This window comes from Cavia porcellus, unplaced genomic scaffold (genome assembly GCF_034190915.1).
Source record: "Cavia porcellus strain 051 isolate PalLab524CR breed Dunkin Hartley unplaced genomic scaffold, mCavPor4.1 scaffold_17, whole genome shotgun sequence".
Lineage (NCBI taxonomy): Eukaryota > Metazoa > Chordata > Mammalia > Rodentia > Caviidae > Cavia > Cavia porcellus.
This window is the reverse complement of record NW_026947500.1, coordinates 64,893,093-64,911,058: the sequence shown is the minus strand read 5'-3', so window position 1 is coordinate 64,911,058 and position 17,966 is coordinate 64,893,093. Positions and strand designations below refer to the sequence as shown.

The window sequence follows — 17,966 nt, the reverse complement described above, 5'->3', positions numbered from 1 at the left end:
CTAAGTTACCTAGGCCGTGTCCCATTGTGGGATCCTCCTGAGTCAGCCTACCAGATGTGGCGCAGTGGCGCTGGGGGTGGGGCTAGCAGGGGACCCCTTTTGTTTCCCAGGCAGCTGTAGCCTGGCCGGCCTTTCTGGTCTCCCACCTGGCGCCTGGCTGTGAGCACAGGCTACAGTGGTGGGGGGGTGTCCTCTGCTTTCCCCCTGCATGACATCTCCGGGGTCAGAGCTGGGTGACCGACCGCGTGCCCCCTCGTGCCCCTCACCGATCTCTGTGGCACAGTTCACCAGCCCACACACCATCTCTCTCTAGCGCCAGGTCATGGCGTTCAGGGTCATCCGCATGACCTTCAGGGCAAGAGGGCACAAGCCAGGATTTCCTGGTGTGAGGTGGAGGGAAAAGCTGCCTCCTCCTGCTGTTCTAGGATTGGGCGCTTTGGTGCAGTCCTAATGTCTCAGCTGCTTGGGAGGCTGAGGCAGGAGGGTCACTCAGTGGCCTGGCAACTTAGTAAGACCTTGTCTCAACATCAAAAGAATTTTTTCAAATAAAGGAGCCCAAAAAGAAATAAACAAAAGGGCCGAGGTCCCAGGAAACCTACCCCCCCACCCCCAAGTCACAAAAAGGAAAGGTATTTGCACCAGGGTGTAGCTGCTCAGTAGTAGAGAGCTCGCCTAGCATACGAGAGGCCTGAGTTCCACGCCAGCCTCATAGAATAAAAATTTATTTTGGTACCAGGACTGGAACTCAGGACCTTGCACTTGCCAGTTGGGTACTTGTGCCACAGAAGTATATCCCCAGGAACTTTGCTGAGGGCCAGAGCCCCAATGCTCTGCTCCTAAGCCTGAAGCGCAGCATCCCGCCCTCTGCCCCGTCTCTCTTCAGGCCACACCCCCAAGGCAGCGCCTTACTGGCTGGCTTGGCCCCACCCTCCCCTCACTTCGTGATCAGGATGAAACCCAAGGCCACAGGCTGGCCAGGCCAGGCTTGAGCCACACCCATAGCCCAGTAGAGGGCCTACAGCTTGGGTCCTCCTGCCTAAGCCTCCAGAATGTGTGGAATTACAGGGCACTACCTGGCTTCCTCCGGTTTTTGTTTTTTGTGTGCTAGGGATTTAACTCAGGACCTTGAGGTTGCTAGGTGAACTTGAACCTTTACTCACTGAGCCTGTGCCATTCAGACCCCGCCCCGAGGCGGAGCTCCCATAAGGCCCCACCCAAAAGGCGGTGCTCCCACAAGGCCCCGCCCCAAGGGCGGGCTCGCGCGAGGCGCCGCCCTGGCCTCGCATCTGCAGGCCCGGCTCCAGCGCTATGCCCAGCAGCGTGACGTCCGGAGGCGACCTGGCCGGGGTGGCTGTCTTGCTGACGTTTTTCGCCAGCCTGAAGAGCAGAGCTGGGGAGTGGATGTTCTGCTGGATGGAAGCCAGGACAGCGTGCAGCCACTTGGGGTCCCTGTGGAGGAGGGCACGGTTGGGTCTCTGGGCAGCAGGGAGAGGGGCAGGGAGCATAGCGGAAGGCAGGGAAGAGAGGGGACGGGGAGGTGCTTTCCTCACCCTTGGCGGCCGTCAGCAGCGTGGACACCAGTTCGCCCTATCGCATCTCCAGGTAGCTCGGGATGAAGCAGTGGGATGAGCGGTGGCTGGTGACAGAGTCCAGAGTGCTGGGGCGAGAATCTCCAGCTGGAAATTCGGTCTCTAGGACGGGCAGCCTGGGGAGGGCAGAAGTCACCTAGAAGGACAGCGGCCCCCCTTCCCTCGTGCTGCGCTTGGGTGGCCTTCCCCGCGCGGTTTCCTGCTGAGAACCAGCGAGGTTAGCGCCATGACCATCATGGCCAGCCTGTGGCAGGAGGCTGTCATCCCTGCTACTCGAGAGGCTGACGCAGGAGGAGCGCCAGTTCGAGGCCACTCGATAGTGCTGCATGACCCTGTCTCTATGAACACAAATTCAGAAGCACTGAGGGTGCGGCTCCGAGGTAGGGCTCACCTAACCGGTGTGAGGCTCTGGGTTCGAGTTCCAGTGTGTCTTAAACAAAAAGAGAATGAGAATGTTGGAGAGAATGTGGAGAAAAGGAGACCCTTACTCGATGTCCCTGTGAAGTCAAATTAGCACAGCCACTGTGGAACACAGTGTGGAAAATAAACCAGAACTAGTTGGGTATGGTGGTGCATCCTGTAATCCTAGCACTCTGTGAGAGCCCGCAGGGTCACAAGCCCAGTCCATCCTGGGCCGTGTATCAAGATCCTGTCTCGGGGCTGGGGATTTAGCTCAGCGGCATAAGAGCCTGCCTTGCAAGCAGGCAGTTGTGAGTTTGATCTCTGGTACAGATAAAAAGGAAAAAGACCAAAAAAAAAAAATCCTGTCTCAAAGTAACAATGACAAAGGCCTGGAGATGCAGCACACAAGGCTGCAAGCACAAAGGCTCTGGGCTCAATCCCCAGCACACAAGAAAAAAACAGACCCTAAAAATAGAGCTGCCACAGGCTCTGGCAATCTCACTGCTGGACAAATGCATAAAGGAAAGGAAATCAGCACAGCAAAAAGCACCCATACTCCAGGGTTTGTAACAGACCCATTCATGACAGCTAAGATACCGAACCTACTGGGGGGTGAGTACTACTCAGCCATGAAAAGGCAACCTTGCTATTTGAAGCTATGTGAAGGGACTGGGAAGATACCATGTTAAGCAAAATAAGCCAGACACAAAGCACAGATACTGCATGTTCTCCTTCATGTAGAAGTTAAAAAATTGGATTTCAGCTGGGTGTAAGGCGTGTAACCCCAGTGCTGGGGGAGGCTAAGGCAGGGGGACTACAAATTCAAACCCAGGTCGGGCACTCAGTGAGATCCCATCTCACAAAGAAAAAAGTGGATCTTGCAAAAGAGGGAATGGTGGTCAGTAGAGGCTGGGCAGGGCAGAGGGACAGGGGACAAAGGGCCTTGGTGGTAGCTGGTGAAGGGGATGGTTTACTTCTTCACTTATGCACTGCTTGGTGCCTCCTAGAATGCAGCTCCACTGGGGCATTTATGGCAGCCAGAATGAAGCCTGGTGCACAAATGTTTGTAGAATGACTCAACAACCCCTGTACACTATTATAACCAGTTCACTGTGTAGTTGCTGCTTAGCATCTGTAGGGGACTGGCTCCAGACCTCCCCAGATTCCAAGATCTGTCAGTGCTTAAGTATCTTATATAAAATGGCATGGTACCAGGTGCACATCTGTCATTCTAGCATTCAAGAGGCTGAGGCAGGAAGGTTGCCACAAGTTCAAGGCCAGCCTGGCCTACATAGTTCAAGAACAGCCCAAACTACACAGCAAGACCCTGTCTCAAGAAATCAAACTAATAAAACCTCTAAACAGTGTAGTATTTGCATAAAATCTTCAATTCGTACACAACTGTCTTTTTGTCTGGAATTAGGGATGGAAGGCAGGGCCTTGCTACCACTAAGCTGCACCTTCTGAATTTGGAGCCTTCTGAATTTGGAAACAGGGTCCTGCTAAGTTGCTGTGCTGCCCAGGCTGGGTTGAAACCTGCAATCCTCCCGTTTCAGCCTCCCCAGTAAGTGGGATCACAGGTGTGAGGCCCCATGCTGGGCCTTTGAGTATTTTTAATCATAATTTGACTGACTCTGGATGCTGGCAGCAGTTTTGTGTCCAGAAAGTTATGTGATGTCCCTAGGTGGAACTAACAGCACAGAACAGGGGTGAACACTGCCCCATTCCTTGCTGCCTGGCCTTAGAAGGCACCCCAAGCCTGTTATGTGTAAACGAGAGGCGGGGGAGGTAAATCAACAGATTCAGCTCAGCGGCCTGGTCATTTCCACAGACGCAGCACGGGTCAGATCTCTTTTCTGCAGATGGCAGGACGGCCACAGCCACCTGTCCGGCCCCCAGCTGTTCGGTCTCTGTCCCAGGGACCCAATTCCGTGTTATACAAAAGCGGCCACAGCCAAACCCCTGAGAGTGTGCGAGCCTCAGGGCCATAAAATTTCATCTCTGGGCACTGAAACTCGAATTTCATGTTTTTCACGAGTCCAAAGCAGTCTTTGGATTCTTTCAATCATTTAAAAGTGGTAAAAACTGGCAGAATGACTGGGTCCATAAAAACGTAAAAATCATGGCTTTGGGGTTTTTAAAAAAATGTTGGGGCTGGAGTCCAGGTCCTCCAGCCCGCTAGGCTGCACCCCGGCCCTGGAGGAAGAGGACACCTCATGGCCCGTAGAGCCAGGCGGTAGGCCAGGTCGGGTTCGTGGAGCAGCAGCGCGCTGAACAGGTACTGTGCATGGGCACGCCCTCCCGGGACAGCGCCTCCCCGAAGCCGCTGAAGGGCATCCCTTCCGGCTCAGCACCTGAGCTCGGGCCGCCTCTCCCATCAAGTGTGCTTAGACCTCGGGTTCCAGAGAGAGCCTGCACCGAACGGGACAGATGCAAAGGCCAGGGAGACCAGGGCTGGGTCTGACACAGCGACTAGGGTCCCCGGCACTCCTAGTGCCCAAGACCGGCGAGGTCCCACCGGGAAGCCTTGAGGGGCAGTGCCAAATAACTCCCGCATCAATAGGGGCGGAAACTCACAGCAATCAAGCCCATAGGCTCAGACTACGGGCGGGGCCAGAGGCACAGGGGCGGTGCCTATGTTGCCGTCCCCGCCCAGAAGCGACTATCTCATTGACTATAAACTGCTCAAAGGGTGGGCCCTCACCATGTAGAGCAGTTATTGGCTGGCAGCAAGTCGAGGCGGCACTAAAAACTTTTAGAATGGAGAGTAAGGCCCTGGAGGCGGAGCTAAGGGGGAGCAGGTATTGGCTGCCAGCACACGCTAGGGGGCGGGAGTAAGAGGATGGCGTCCGCTCAGGGCGCACCGTAAACTGCAGGGGCGGTGCCTCACCGTCCAGCAGCAGCCGCGCCTGCTTGCGCAGCACCTGTGCTAGCCAGTCATCCAGGTCCACTTCCTCCAGCAGGGTCAACAGCTGCTCATTGCGCACCACCTTGTCCTGGGCATAGAGTCCCTCAGACAGGGCCCGCTACTGCCCCAGGCCCAGCAGTGTGAGCTCTACTGCCAGCGCCAGGTAGGACTCCTCGGGGTTCCTGGGCATCTGCACGTGCCGGTAGACCGACTTCCTGAGTCTGGGGCGACAGGACGACGGCTACTGAAGGCTGCCAACCCTTCCCTAGGGCCCTGTAGCTCTTGGCCCTAAGCATGGCGACAGGGACAGCGTGGTGGGTGGGAACACCCCAAGTCTTGGAGTGTGGAGCTCCTCCTAGCGCAGCTGGGCCTAGGGGAGCCAAATTTCCAGGAGAGGCTTGGTCTGTTAGCTCCCTCCAAGTGGCGTGGCCACGGGCATGACATCACCTAGGCATTCTGGCCCAGGGTGTGACATCAGCTTCATGGAGCACAGGGCCAGGGCGGTACCAACACAGTGGGAACCCAATCCTCCTTCTGCAGGTCTCCCAAGATGGGTCCTATACCTGGGACCCTAAACCGAGAGAGGCTCCTCCTCCAGGCAACATGCCTCTAGGAGCGCCCTGCAGAGGCAGCCTATGGGGTTCAGGGGTGGCCCACTCAGCCTTCCCTGTTGCCTTTCTGTAGCAGCTCTGGGGGGTGGAGCTTAGGTTCTGCCTGCGTGCACAAAGGGGCGCATCCTTCCGTCCTGACCCTGCGTGTCATCAGCAGTCCCCTCGGAGGCCGTGCTGCTTGACCCAGGCCTCTGCAGTGGCACTGCTGGACCAGGCCGGGCAGGACACCATAGGGAAGGGCTTTGCCCAACACACAGCCTCAGTGTCCCCTGCTCCTCTGACCTCAGGGTTGCCCACCTGGCTGAAATGCAGCGCAGACCCCTTCCAGGGTCTCCAAAGACATCCTGGGGAATCTTAGCAGGGTAGTCACCTGCTATCTGGAACCCACTGTCAGCCTCCTGCTCCACACCAAGCACCCTTCCTCCCAGGTTTCTGTCACCTGTGCTGTCCTCTGTCTCTACCTGACCCTGGGTCAGTGTGGGAGGACACCCATCCTCCTCCTACCCCTTCTCCTGGGGCACTCAGGGTGCCTGGTTAACTACCAGTTACTAAATTCCTCATCGGTGGGTTTCTGATTGCTCTCAAACAAAAAAATCTGCAAAGCTGGTTATTGCCCTGGTCCACACTGTGGAGGGGCGGTGGCCGGTGCTACCTCTCTGCAGGGGCTGGAAGCTCAGGAGGAGGCAGGACGAAGACTCTGGGTTTGGTCAGCAAAGTCTGGAGTCCTGATGGTGGCTAGAAACCCTTTGGGGACCGCAGCTGTTAGCTGTGTGCTAGGATCCCTGTCTTCCACAGTGGTTTTTGTTTGTTTTGCAGAGCTGAGGTCAGACCCCACAGCATGCCAGCTAAGGGTTCTAACACTAATTTACAACCACATAGGTAACTTTTTTACTACTAGGCTTGAACTCAGCCATGGCACTGAGCTACATGCTCAAACATCCCCAGAACTTTCTTTTAAGATTTTGAGGGGCTGGGGATTTAGCTCAGCGGCATAAGCACCTGCCTTGCAAGCAGGCAGTCGAGAGTTCCACCCCCGGTACCGATAAAAAGGAAAAAGACAAAAAAAAAAAAAAAGATTTTGAGACAGGGTCTCACTTCACTGAGATGTGCAGGCTGGACCTGAACTTGTGATCCTCCTGCCTCAGCCTCCCTAAGTGCTAGGAGGACAGGTGTGCACTGCCACACCCGGAAGCTCCTTTTGAAAGACAGGGTCTCATGGTGTCGCCCAGGCTGGACTTGTTCTTGGCCTCAAATCCCCAGTGTCTGTCACAGCAACCAGCTCAGTCCCTTGGTGCTTGGTTGGACCTGAGGTCTCAGCCCGGGATGGGCCCAGGAATGCTCGATCCCTGTATTAAATTCCTCCCTGCTTGAGGCACCTGGGTGGCTGCTTTCCTGGTGGGAGCCTCCATTCGGCCAAGGACATGCAGAGAGGACTAGTGTCCACCTTTCTTCTGTGCACCCGTTGGACTCACGCAGGCACAGCATCTGCCATGCCTGCACCGGACAGGGGGAGCGGGTGTGAGAGGGACCGCCCCTATCCATCTGTCCATGCCCCGCCACGCACCCATACCCCGGTCTACCCACCCACCGCTCCTCTCACCAACCCACGCCCGCATTCACCTCCACACCGACCCCCCACCCACCCAGCCTACCACTGATACAACCACCGTGCCCCCAGTGCCCCACAGAGCGGCCCCTATGGAAGTGCTACACATCCTAGGCCTCAGCCACCCGCGTGCCGCCCCTCCACCGTCCATTCCCCTGCCCGTCTCAGCTAGAACCACCACAACACTGCGGGCCTCCACCCATGTCAGCCAGAATGCACCCCAACACTGCGGGCCTCTGTCCACGTCGTTACTCCATCAGCTCACATAGCCTCTGAGCCCTAGACACACCCGCCAACCCAGGAGTCCATGCAAACACCCTAGTGCCACATGCTGGGCTGTCCACCTTCAGCCCGCCCACTCCTGAGCCTGAGGCACCTGTCACTCATCCCCATTCTGCGTGCCCATTGGCTTATCCGTCCTTCCTCAGCCCTCCAGCCCCGCCCCACCCGTCAGGGCCTGTCAAATCCCCGCCCATGTCACCCCATCCCCACTTCCAGTCACCAGCAGCTCTGGTTCACTTGCGGTCTGCTTTACTCACATGACCACTCACTCCACTTGCTTTTCCACTCTTGCCAGTCGCCCCTTGCCCAACCATGGTCCGTACCCACCCTGCCCCGCACCATGGGGCTGCTGTGGTCCTCACTCAGGTCCTCCACCTGCGGCCTGCAGTCCACTTCCTCCGCCCCTGCCCAGCACTGCGGATCGAGTCCAGGGCTGCGCCACTCAACTCCCTCCCCAGCCCTTTTTACTTTTTACTATCTTTTAAAATTCTGACAAACCTGGGCTGAGGATTTAGCTCAGCGGCATAAGCACCTGCCTTGCAAGCGCGTAGTTGTGAGTTCGATCCCTGGTACTGATAGTATGCACCTCGGTGCCTGACCTGGTTCCCTGACTGCCACCCCCCCCCCAGGGCCAGAGTACATCCAGGGTGCCCACCGCCCACGTGGCCAACGCGGCTGGGGCACTGGGGTACTAGGTAGAGTGGCTGGGTGCCCTCACCGTGCCGCTGGCTGGTCTGCGAGTCCAGCAGCACCTCCTCAGCCAGGCACTGATGAGGTCCTGCCCCAGCTTCTGCAGCTGGTCTCGGTCCATCTGGTCAGTGTCTTGGAGATGGGCAGCTGCGGCTCCACCTGGCAGGCTCGGCAGAGGTGGTACAGGTCAGGGCCACTGAGTGTGGGCAGTAGAGGAGGTTCCAGCGGGGGCAGCTGCAGCTCACAGTCCTGATCTTGCAGTGGTCAAAGCTGACTGCCACGTGGTAGACATGTTCCAGAAATCACAAAATCAGGAAACACCCAGCACTGTGGGAAGTTGAGGCAGGAGGGTCAGGAGGGTCCTAAGTGAGAGCAACTTAGCAAGATCTTGATTCTAAACAAAAGTTAAGAGCTGATGATGGGCTAAGTGGGAGGATGTGAGTCTGACCCCCCAATAACAGATAAAAGAATGAGCTGATGTAGGACCAAGGCGTGGGACGCTGGCTGGGCTTAGATCTCCAGCAAATCCTTCTCTGAGAATCAGTCATGGATATGGCCAGGACAGGAGCCCTACCCTTTCTGGGAAGATGAGGGGTCTGACACTGACAGGAGCCCAGAGCTCAGGGGCAGATGGCCGGCACCCGGGTTCCTCCCTGGCTCCTAGGCAGGTGGGTGACTGCCTGGCTTATCCAACTGGTCTGGCCGCTGGGCTCCAGGCCCCTGGCTTTCCTAGTTCTTTCTAAAATCTGTAACAGGTCTCTGTGACCTGCAGACCTAGCTCTCCCCACCTGTCACCCTCCAACCCTGACCTCGGCCTCTCCACCCCACTCCCCGCCTCCCCAATTTCTCCCTTGCTCCCAGGCCCAGGCCTGGGCCCCTTAGCACTGTGACTCCAGCTGCATCCCTTACAGCCCTAGGGGACTCTGCCTCTTCCGCCTGACCCATGCCCCAGACCTCCTGCCTCGGCGCAGGGGTTTCCCTTCTGGTTCCCCTCCTTCCCACCATATCCCCATCTACCCTGGTGCCTGAGGTCAGGGGTGAGCCTGGACTCTGGTACAGCAAGATCCAGGGGCCAGGTGTGGCAACACTTTGTACACCTGCCATCCCAGATGGGAGGCTGAGGCAGGAGGATCCCCTTAGGCTCAAGTTCTAGGCCAGCCTAAAATTCATAGTGAGCCTCTAACTTAGAACAAAACAAGAAAGTTAGACACCGCCCACCCCAGGACTTCCTGAGGCACCGTCTCAACATTAAAAATACCAAAAAGGCCGGGGATGTGCTCAGGGCTGGACCCTGGGTTCCATCCCCAGCACCACAGAAACAGAAACGGCCACGCTAGCCTATGGGACCTGCACCCCAGGCCTAAGCCCTCTGTCTGGCCACTTCTACCCAGCTTGGCTGCCTCCCCCCATGTGGGGCTCCACTCACCCACTTGGAGGACGCGGCCCATCCCCCCCATTCTGCAGCTGCTGCAGCCCGTGGGTAAAGGGCACCCTGCTCACCCTCCACGGCCCGGCATCCTAGCGACTAGTACACACACAGGTCCCTCTCGCTGCTTCTTGGCAAGGACCAGAATGTGATCCGCCTCTGCACTGGCACCTGTGGCACCAGCACCAGGAGCAGAGCTCCACCTGTGGGGGGAGGGAGCAGGGGTCACCCAGGGGTGGAGCCTGGCCTCTCTGGGATGTTAACCACCTTTTAGGGATTCTGTCTACATCCCAAGTCCAGCTACTAAGAAGGCTGAGGCGGGAGGCTTGGAAGCTCAGGTTCAGCCTGGGGCAGCTTAGTGAGCCCTGGGCTCAAGTGAGCACACAGAGCCCCCATGTGCTCAGCGGTGCCCGGCCTGTAGTTACCACCCTGAAGCTCACCACCTCGAGGGGATGGGAAAAAGTCAGACAGAAGTGACTAGGGTGAGAGGCCTTGGGTTCATTCCCCAGGACCAGAAAAAAGGAAGCAAGGAAAGAAATTGGCGCGTGCAGGAGGACTGCTGAGTTCAAAGCCAACCTGAACTATAGAAGGAGTCCCTGCCTCAAAACAACAAATCAACAAACGAACAAGGAAGAAAAAAGTGGTTTCACATAATTCTCACGCCAACTGAACCATCTGATCATCTAGGGTGACCCTGATTTACAGCTTGGCAGAGGAGGTTCAGAGCTGGGGGCTCCCACTCCAGGACAGGGTCTCTGTGCAGCGTTCCACTGAGCCCCTGCCCAGAGGAGGAGTCCTGGCCACCTCCCTGGGTTCCAGGCACTGAACCCCACCAAGCCTGCGCTCCAGTCTGGGTTGGCTGCCCAATGGCTGGTGACCTTAGGGGTTTCTCAGCCTCTCTGTGTCCTAGCTACCTCAAAGCCAGGGCAGCACTTCCAGGGGCTTACAGAAGAGCCCAGACATCTTCTGAGCTCCCAGCCCTGTGAGCTCCCAACCCGGCCAGGCCAGGCCCCTGCGGCAGGTAGCACACACAAAGAAGAAAGAAGGGTGGAGGCCTTCCTGCGCCCCCGCATGCCTGGGTTTCTGAGGGAAGCGGGGCAGCAACTGGCTGGGTTACAGCTGGCAGATGACTGAGGAGGGATTTTCCAGCCCATGAATCAGAGGCAGATCCAGCCCCCGCACTTGAACTCATGGGTCCTAACTGGTGAGCCCGCAAAGTCCCCCTGAAGTCAGGCAGCCCGTGAGCCCATGGGGGCTGCTCTGGCTTGGGGGTGCAGACTGTTCTGAGGCTGGGGCTAAGGGGGCCTGAAGGACCCCAGCCCCGGGGCCTCAGGGCAGAGACCCCGGGAGCAGCCCCACAAGCTGGTTGGGGTGCACCTGTGCGATACCCCCCTCCATGCCTAGCTCCCTCTTGGAAGGAGTCAGATGGGGGAGGGGTTGGGGGAGCGGGAAGGGGTCTCCACCGGGCAGGTGCGAGCTGGGACTGGAGGGGGGCGGCGGGGATGACCGAGCTGGGGTGTGGAGAGATGCTGAGTGCCTGGCGCCTCACACTTGAGGAGGTGGGGTGTCCCGGGCGAGGGCTGCCTGCAGGAGTTGGGGGATCGAAACGGGGAGAGTCGGTGCCCTGTGGGGTGAGGCTGGGTGGCGAGGGACATGGGGCTGGGGATGCAGGTCGAGGGGGACGGCAGCTCTGGGGCCCGGTGGGGTCCCCACCCGGCACCTGCTCGAAGGCCGAGCTCTCGGCCACCTGCTTGGCGCTGAGGTCCAGCAGCTGCTCCGGTCCCCCGGGGCAGCCCCGACTCTGCTTAGCCGCGAGGGGCTCCATGCTCGGGACAGGGCCGGGCAGGCCTGCGGGTTGGCCCGATGCCCGCCGCGCTCCTCCGGCTCCGTACTGCCGGGCTGCTGTCCTGCTCGCTCAGCCGCCGGGACCCATGCCCACCCACTGCGCGGCCGGGGAGAGGGGAGCGGCTCTTAAGTCTCCACAACAATGAAGCAGGTTCGGCCGCCGCTTTAGCCTTCGCCTCCGTTCCGCCCCCGGCGCCCGACCCGATTGGACCCCGTCTAGGCCTCCGCGATCCTCTTGTTCCCTTGGCTGCGCCTCCAGACCCAGACGCTTCGGCTCATTGGACAACTGCTATGCCAGTGTTACCGCGTTTGTCCAATCACGGAACGCAGCGGGAGGCGCTGTCAATCACACAGCTCCAGGAGCCAATCGGAGCGGAAAGGACCCCCCCCACCGCATCTTGGACCGTCTGCCAAGTTTCGGGGCGGGCCCTGGGTTCATTCACATTTCTCCCCCGCCTCCCCGGAGCTGGACTGTGGGCCAGGGGCTGCTAGGCTTTGTTTACCGAGGGTCGCTGCCGGGCGCCCGGAGGACTGTCGGCTGCGCCGCGCCTTCCACCTGCGCTTGTGCGGTCCGAGACGTGCGCCCTGCGTCTCAGGGCCCCGGCTCGGTGTGAGGTTTGGGGACCCGAGCATAGGTGCGGATTTCCGGCGGGACGTGGGAGGGCTGCAGACCTCGGCCCAGGCAAGGCTCAGCCCAGGGTACCCCCCCTCCTCGACCCCGTCCTTTCAGTGCCCTAAATAGGTTGGTTCATGATTTTGTAAAATTTTATCAGGGCCGGGACTCACTAAGTAGTTCAGGCTGGCCTGAACTCACAGAGATTCTGCTGTCTCAGCCTCCCAAGTGCTGGGGTGACAGCTGTGCGCCCCCATGCCTGGGAAAATTTCTAGTTTTCGATCATCTCGACGTAGTAAAGTGTGCAGCTTCAAATCCAACCGCCTGCGATCACTTTTGTGACCCAGCTCGTCCGGGCCACCATCTGTGCCCCGGAAGCTGGCCGTGGTCTTGGTCACTGCCTCCCCCACCCCGAGATCTCAGAGCACCCGCGTAGCGCTTCCTCGGGCTGTCTCGTTACTGCCGGCGTCTGGGCAGCACCGCCCGCGGCCGCTCGGTCTGGCACCTGTGACTTAGGCTACGACGCAAGAAAGCGATGTGCAGAGCTGGGACGGGGCCCCTCTGCCTGGGAACTTCAGGGCTTTTCTCGGGGTCTCAAGCGGCTCTTTCTGACCAGTCCCAAATGTGCGGTAGATTTCAGACACTTAAATAAATGGCCACGGGGCTGAGGATTTAGCTCAGCGGCATAAGCGCCTGCCTTGCAAGCAGGCAGTCGTGAGTTCGATCCCCTGTACCGATGAAAACGAAAAAGACCAAAAAAAAAAAAAAAAAAAAAAAAGGGCACAAAATATCTCATTGAGAATTTTCAGTGGGATGCGGTGGCGCACATCTGTCATCCCAGCACTCAGGAAGCTGAGGCAGGGAGACTGCTGTGAATCTGAGGCCAGCCTGGGGGAAAGCAATTTCAATACCCTATCTCAAAACACCAAATTAAAGACAGTGTTAACTATTGATTACACATCAAAATGATGCGTGGTTTCAGTAAACTCTGATTGAAATTGGCTCTGCCTGCTCTGTTCTATGTAAGCCTTGTTTTGCAGCAATGTGGGGTGAAGAGTCCCGTGTGTTCCAGGCCAAGAAGCTGAGCCCTCCTGGTGGAAGCGGCTGGTGCCGGTGGACTCCTGGTGCCCAGACGCAGGCCTCCCCCTCCTGTGGGAGCAGCAAGCCCTGGCTTCCTCAGAGGAGGCCGCAGCTGAGCTCACCGTCTGGGCATGAGGCGCTGCTGAGCTGCCCGAGTGTCCTCACCTGACCTGTGGGGAAAGCAGGGCCCGGCAGGCTGGGCCGCGGGGGCGACACTGATCCCTTTGCCCGTGTGGTTCCTGCCGAGCGGCAGCTGTGCTGGCCCCGGACTCGGCCTGGTGGCCACGCTGGCCCAAGCTACCAAGCTGCTCAGGTTTCTCTTCTTCTGTTTGAAACACGAGGTCACGGCCCAGGGCCAGGCCAGGGCGCACAGGAATCGAGATTATGAGGCAGCCGATGGCTGGGCTGGGCGAGGCCAGGTCCCAGGGAGACTGGCAGTGCTGGACTGAGCTCCCGGCCCCAGCCCGGTACCTTTGTCCTTGTGGCACTGGGGGTTCCCAGCCCTTCCGCTTTGGGGCACTAAATGGGGGCATTGGAATCCCCTTTGGAGAGGCAGTCAGAGATGAAGTGACTCATACAGGGCCACGTGGGGTTCGGGGGTCCTGGCTGTAGGGTTCCTGGGGGTCTCACGGGCTGGGGAGTCACCAAGGAAGCAGAGGGGAAAACGAGAGGCTGGGGAACCCCAGGGTTGGGTGTGGTAGGTCGAAATTCCTGTCCTGGGGCCAGCTGCTGAGAGCCACTGAAGAGGCCACGTCCCAGGATGCCTGCGCTGTCCCAGGGGTTACCGGACTGCAGCAGGCTCGGGCCGGTCTCGGGCGCCTCCTGGTGGCTGAGGCTGTGCAGCTCTGCTTCTCGGATGGGGCAGGCAGATTAGAGATGCTTCAGAGAGGAGTGCCTGTAAACACTGGACATGGAAGTGTCTTAAGTCGATTTCTTAACTGACATGGGAACCAGGCGGCTGTTGGAAGGGGTTCAGAAAGTCTGGAAACCGGGAATGGAGGAGGCACATGCCTGTCACCTCAGCACTCTGCAAGGCTGAGGCAGGAGGGTGCAAGTTGGAACTCAGTCTGAGCAATTTAGGAATTTAGCAGGGAGACCATCCCTGTCTCCCAGTAAAAAACCCCAAAACGCAGAAAGGCCTGGCCGGGATGTAGGTAAGTGGTAAAATCCCTAGGTGTGATCCCAAGGTCTGAAAACCAGACACTGTTAACAGATGAAAGTGAACCTCCCAGGGCGCGCAGGCTGGCGGCTGCACCCTAAAGATCTCTGTCAGCATTGCCACCTCATCATGATAGGAAAGGCCAAAACCCAGGGCTGTCAAACACTCAAAAGAGGAGACATGGAGCCTCCAGTGGTGGCCCACTCGGGAGGCTGAGGCGGGAGGACTGTTTGAGCTCGGGAGTTTGAGGACAGTCTGAGCCACAAAGTCAGACTCGCCACCTCTCGCTCCATAAAAATCAAGGAATTCCCTGGCACTGCAATGAAACACCAGGGTCACACAGGCCCCTTTCGGGGGCAGGAGAGCTGCTCCTGGAAGATGCCATCTGGGAAGGGCAGATGCCAGGGGGCTGAGCAGTGAGGAGGTGGACTCCCTGACCAGAGGCTGGCACAGATGGCCACAGAAAGATGCTAAATGCACAAAGCCATGCACAAAGCCGCCTAAACAGGCAACAGGGCAGGTCATACCACAGCCTGAGGGATGGACAGCGAGCCGTGGTTCCTTGGGGGGTGCTCAAGGGTGTGGCCTGGTGGCCAGGAAGGCACTTCCACCTCCTACAGTAGCACCTGGAGCTCCTGCTCCAGACGCTGTGTCCTCAAGGCATGGCAGCCTGGGACTGTGCAGTCTCTCTGTAGCCCAAGGACCCACCAGCACAAGGCTATACACCCATCTGGCCCCCTCTACCAGCACCCCACTTTCTTTCCAGCTCTCAGCTGTTCTGGACGCTGCTTGGACTCATCACGTTTTCAAGGTCCGTCCATGGTGCAGCCTGCGAATGTTCACGGCTGAGTAATATCCCACCGTATGGATGGCCTACATTTTGTTCATCCTTCCACTGATGGAAATGCAGGTTACGCTCCCTTTACGGCGGGACGTAGGTATTCCCAGTTATTTGAGAGACTGAGGCAGAGGATCACATTTTGAGACATGACTGGGCAACTGAATGTGACCTTGACAAAAACTAAAGACAAAATCCAATGTGCTGAGGAAGCTGCAGCTCTGCCCCCCCCTGCCGTAGCTCCAGCTCTTCCTGATCTGAACCTGGGGCAGGGCTGCAGGGCCTCTGGGCAGTTGGGAAGAGGGAAGCTCTGCTCAGCTGGTTGCGGGGGGAGGGGAAGAATTCACAGAGCTGTCAGGAGCCTGCCAGGGCGGGCACTGCTGTAATCTTAGCATGCTGAAAGGCAGAAGGGTTGCAAATCAAGCCCAGCCTGGGGAACTTGGCGGCTTTTGAGATCCCAGGTTCATTTCCCAGTACCTTGGGAAAAAAAACGAACAGGACCAAAGGGACCTGGGGTTTGGGGACGGCAGTTGGAGGCCAAACACCCACTTCCCAAGCAGTGAGCACCCAGGGAATTCCAGCCACCAAGGTATTAACCGGTCACATCAGGGGTGCACCCAAATCTTGCAGAGAAGAGCTAGGGGAAAAAGGTCACTAGGATACAGCCCCCCAAAACAACACAGGCCCTGCCCAACCCAGCAGACCTAGCACTAACTCGGGGGCTGGTGTCCCCAACGGGGACAAAGAGCCCTGACCTGGGACACTGATGGCGGGAGGCCGGCGACAAGAGTGGGCTCCAGTCCTGGCTCTCAAATGTCAACGACAAACCCGGCCCAGGCACCTTGCCACCTGCCCGGGGTGAAGGAACCTCCACAGGGGCAGCACCAGGTCATGTTTAGGGTGATGGCCCAGAGCCTCAAGAAGCCACCTCCCCATCTGAGTACTCACCAGGTGGAGGGCAAGCTGGGCAGCCTGGGACAGGGCTCTTGCAGAGATCGGTGGGGCTCGCCTGCCCCCCAGCCTGCTCACAGAACCACAAGGTAACACAGCATGGCAACACCACCTTTACTGTAGGGGTAAAACCCACGGAGGCGGGATGGGGAGGGCGGGTATCCACACGGCCTCATCTTGCACTCTGAGCAGCGAAGTCAGCAGCATCTCTCAGGCTCTGGATATCACCTGTGCTGGTGGCCCAAGGTGCAGTCTGTGGGTTCACAGCCTCAGGAAGCAGTCTTGGGGGTAGCAGTGGCCCCCTTCTTCTTGAGCGGGGCCTTCAGCAGCGACAGTTTCTTGGGCAGGTGGGAGTTGGCTTTCATCACCACCTCATGCTCTATGTTCTTCCGGATTGCGATCTCTAGGTCCTGCGGGGGCAACCCTGGGCCTCAGACTGGGACAGAGTGTGGGTGGGCATGCCAGCTGCCCTTTGACAGCCTGGAGCTGTCCCCTGGGCCTGAGGATGGGGACCTAGGCCTTGCTCTGCACCCTGAACCCATCATGAGAGCCCTTCTCACCTCTCGTGCTCTGCCCACTGCCACATGACATGGGGAGACCGAGGCTCTCACAGTGGGGTGGCATCTGATCAGGGTCCCCAAACTACCCAAGTGGAGCTTGATGTGTTCCTGCCTCTGGGTGTCTTGTGTCATCTCTTTTCTCTAAGGAACCAGGGCTGCTGTGTGGGGTGCAGTCTGCTTCAGAAGGCTGTGGTGGGTTCTAATCATGGCGACCACAGTCGTGTGCCTGGGCACTGCAGAGAGCGAGTGGCAGAGAAAGCCCAGTCTGCTTGGAGGATGCTCAATGCCCACAGGTGAAAGGCACCCTCATGACAGACATCCAGCTGTTCCATAGACTATGTGTTGCCATGGTGAAAAGATATGGGGGGGGGGAGGAAATAAAGTGAGGGGTGGGGCTGCTACCAGGTCAGGGTGGCATAAAGAAGCTTGAGGGGACTTGGAAAGCTGGAAGGAGGGGACAGGGAACGGTGGGAGGCGGGCAGGGCAGATCACACATGCTTTCTTGGCTTTTCCCAAGTGTGGTGGGAGCCAGAAAGAGCGCTGGGCAGGTAGGCCAAGAGGTGACCACACACTTCCGGAGGACAGGCAGAATGCAAAGGAAAATGGACAGCGTGGTCCCCAACAGCGACGCCTGATGCCACCGCGCGGAGCCGCGCAAGCCCGGGATAACGGGTTCTGAGAGAAGCAGCGAGCGTGCCCTCGGGGCCCGAGTGCTCGGCTCGGGATCCCACGACACCGCTCCGGCCCCAAGTTTAAACCTCTTCGCAGCATCCTCACGGGCTCTGCCCCGCCCCGGCCCGCATCCTCACACTCCGGGGACGGGCGGCAACGCCAGAGCCCAGCCGAGGCGCGGGTTGCAGGATCCCGGTCCCTCCTAGCGCCAGGGTATTTTCAACCCCGGGGGCTGCGAACGCGCTCCCGACATGGGGCACCGGGGTCCCGCGTTCGCCGCGCCGGGGAGGACATCGAAGCCCCCGCGCTACGGCTCCGCTCACCTTCCTGATCTGCTGCTGCTGCACCACGCGTGCCTTCTTGGGGGCGATCACGCGACCTGCAAGGACGCGCTCGCATGAGGCGGAAGCGGCCCGCACCCATGACCGCCCCGCTCACTCCCCGGCCCGCCCCTCACCGCCTTTTCTGGGCCCGCGGCTTCGCTCCGAGGCCGCCGCCTTCGCCGCCGCCTTGCTCTTGGCCGGCTTCCGCGCCTGGAACTTGCGCTGACCCTGCGCCATGATGGGGCGCACGCCGGAAGGGGCGTGGCTACGCAATGCCGGAAGGCGCAGGGCACGACGGGATACAGCGGGTCGTAGAGACTCACGGGACTCAAAAGGGGCACTTAAAGGGCCAGTAGCCCACCAACGGGATAAGAAATTGCATCGCTATGGATGGTAGCACGCAAAGGACGC

The 17,966-nt window shown here is 58.8% G+C and overlaps 2 protein-coding genes and 1 long non-coding RNA gene across 9 annotated transcripts; 1 reads left to right on the top strand and 2 right to left on the bottom strand.

Moving 5' to 3' along the window:
• Positions 1-706: 706 nt before the first annotated feature.
• LOC100725191 (zinc finger SWIM domain-containing protein 4) lies at positions 707-11,514 on the bottom strand. Of its 7 annotated transcripts, none has more exons than XM_023564447.2 (5): positions 11,235-11,514; positions 9,589-9,717; positions 8,117-8,415; positions 1,551-1,705; positions 707-1,449 (listed from the first exon to the last, which is right to left on the bottom strand). In XM_023564447.2, exons 3-5 carry the CDS (start codon positions 8,207-8,209, stop codon positions 1,113-1,115), a joined length of 585 nt encoding a protein of 194 aa, XP_023420215.1. In that variant the 5' UTR covers positions 8,210-8,415; positions 9,589-9,717; positions 11,235-11,514; the 3' UTR covers positions 707-1,112. The 7 variants fall into 7 exon arrangements, 5 of the variants coding, with proteins under 5 accessions (XP_023420215.1, XP_063084544.1, XP_063084543.1 ...); XM_063228474.1 differs by having other exon boundaries at positions 11,262-11,514; XR_010040335.1 differs by having other exon boundaries at positions 1,551-2,019; positions 9,589-11,514.
• LOC134471019 (uncharacterized) lies at positions 3,741-12,973 on the top strand. The gene is made up of 2 exons (XR_010040339.1): positions 3,741-5,062; positions 11,511-12,973. It is a non-coding gene; the product is annotated as an uncharacterized LOC134471019 (long non-coding RNA).
• A 3,127-nt stretch (positions 12,974-16,100) lies between these two features.
• On the bottom strand, positions 16,101-17,852 carry CUNH19orf53 (chromosome unknown C19orf53 homolog). The gene is made up of 3 exons (XM_003468350.5): positions 17,690-17,852; positions 17,556-17,611; positions 16,101-16,410 (listed from the first exon to the last, which is right to left on the bottom strand). The coding sequence occupies exons 1-3, from the start codon at positions 17,790-17,792 to the stop codon at positions 16,270-16,272; spliced, it is 300 nt and encodes a 99-aa protein (XP_003468398.1). The 5' UTR covers positions 17,793-17,852; the 3' UTR covers positions 16,101-16,269.
• Between the last annotated feature and the right edge of the window lie 114 nt (positions 17,853-17,966).

Coding starts and splice junctions, on each gene's coding strand:
- CUNH19orf53 (XM_003468350.5), bottom strand. CDS start 17,792: ATGGCGCAGGGTCAGCGCAAGTTCCAGGCGCGGAAGCCGGCCAAGAGC. Junction 17,612..17,689: donor CCGCGGGCCCAGAAAAGGCG/GTGAGGGGCGGG, acceptor GCGTCCTTGCAG/GTCGCGTGATCGCCCCCAAG. Junction 16,411..17,555: donor AGCAGCAGCAGATCAGGAAG/GTGAGCGGAGCC, acceptor TTGCCCCCGCAG/GACCTAGAGATCGCAATCCG.
- LOC100725191 (XM_063228473.1), bottom strand. CDS start 8,209: ATGGACCGAGACCAGCTGCAGAAGCTGGGGCAGGACCTCATCAGTGCC. Junction 1,706..8,116: donor GCAGACCAGCCAGCGGCACG/GTGAGGGCACCC, acceptor TGCCCTCCCCAG/GCTGCCCGTCCTAGAGACCG. Junction 1,450..1,550: donor GCTGCTGACGGCCGCCAAGG/GTGAGGAAAGCA, acceptor CCTCCTCCACAG/GGACCCCAAGTGGCTGCACG.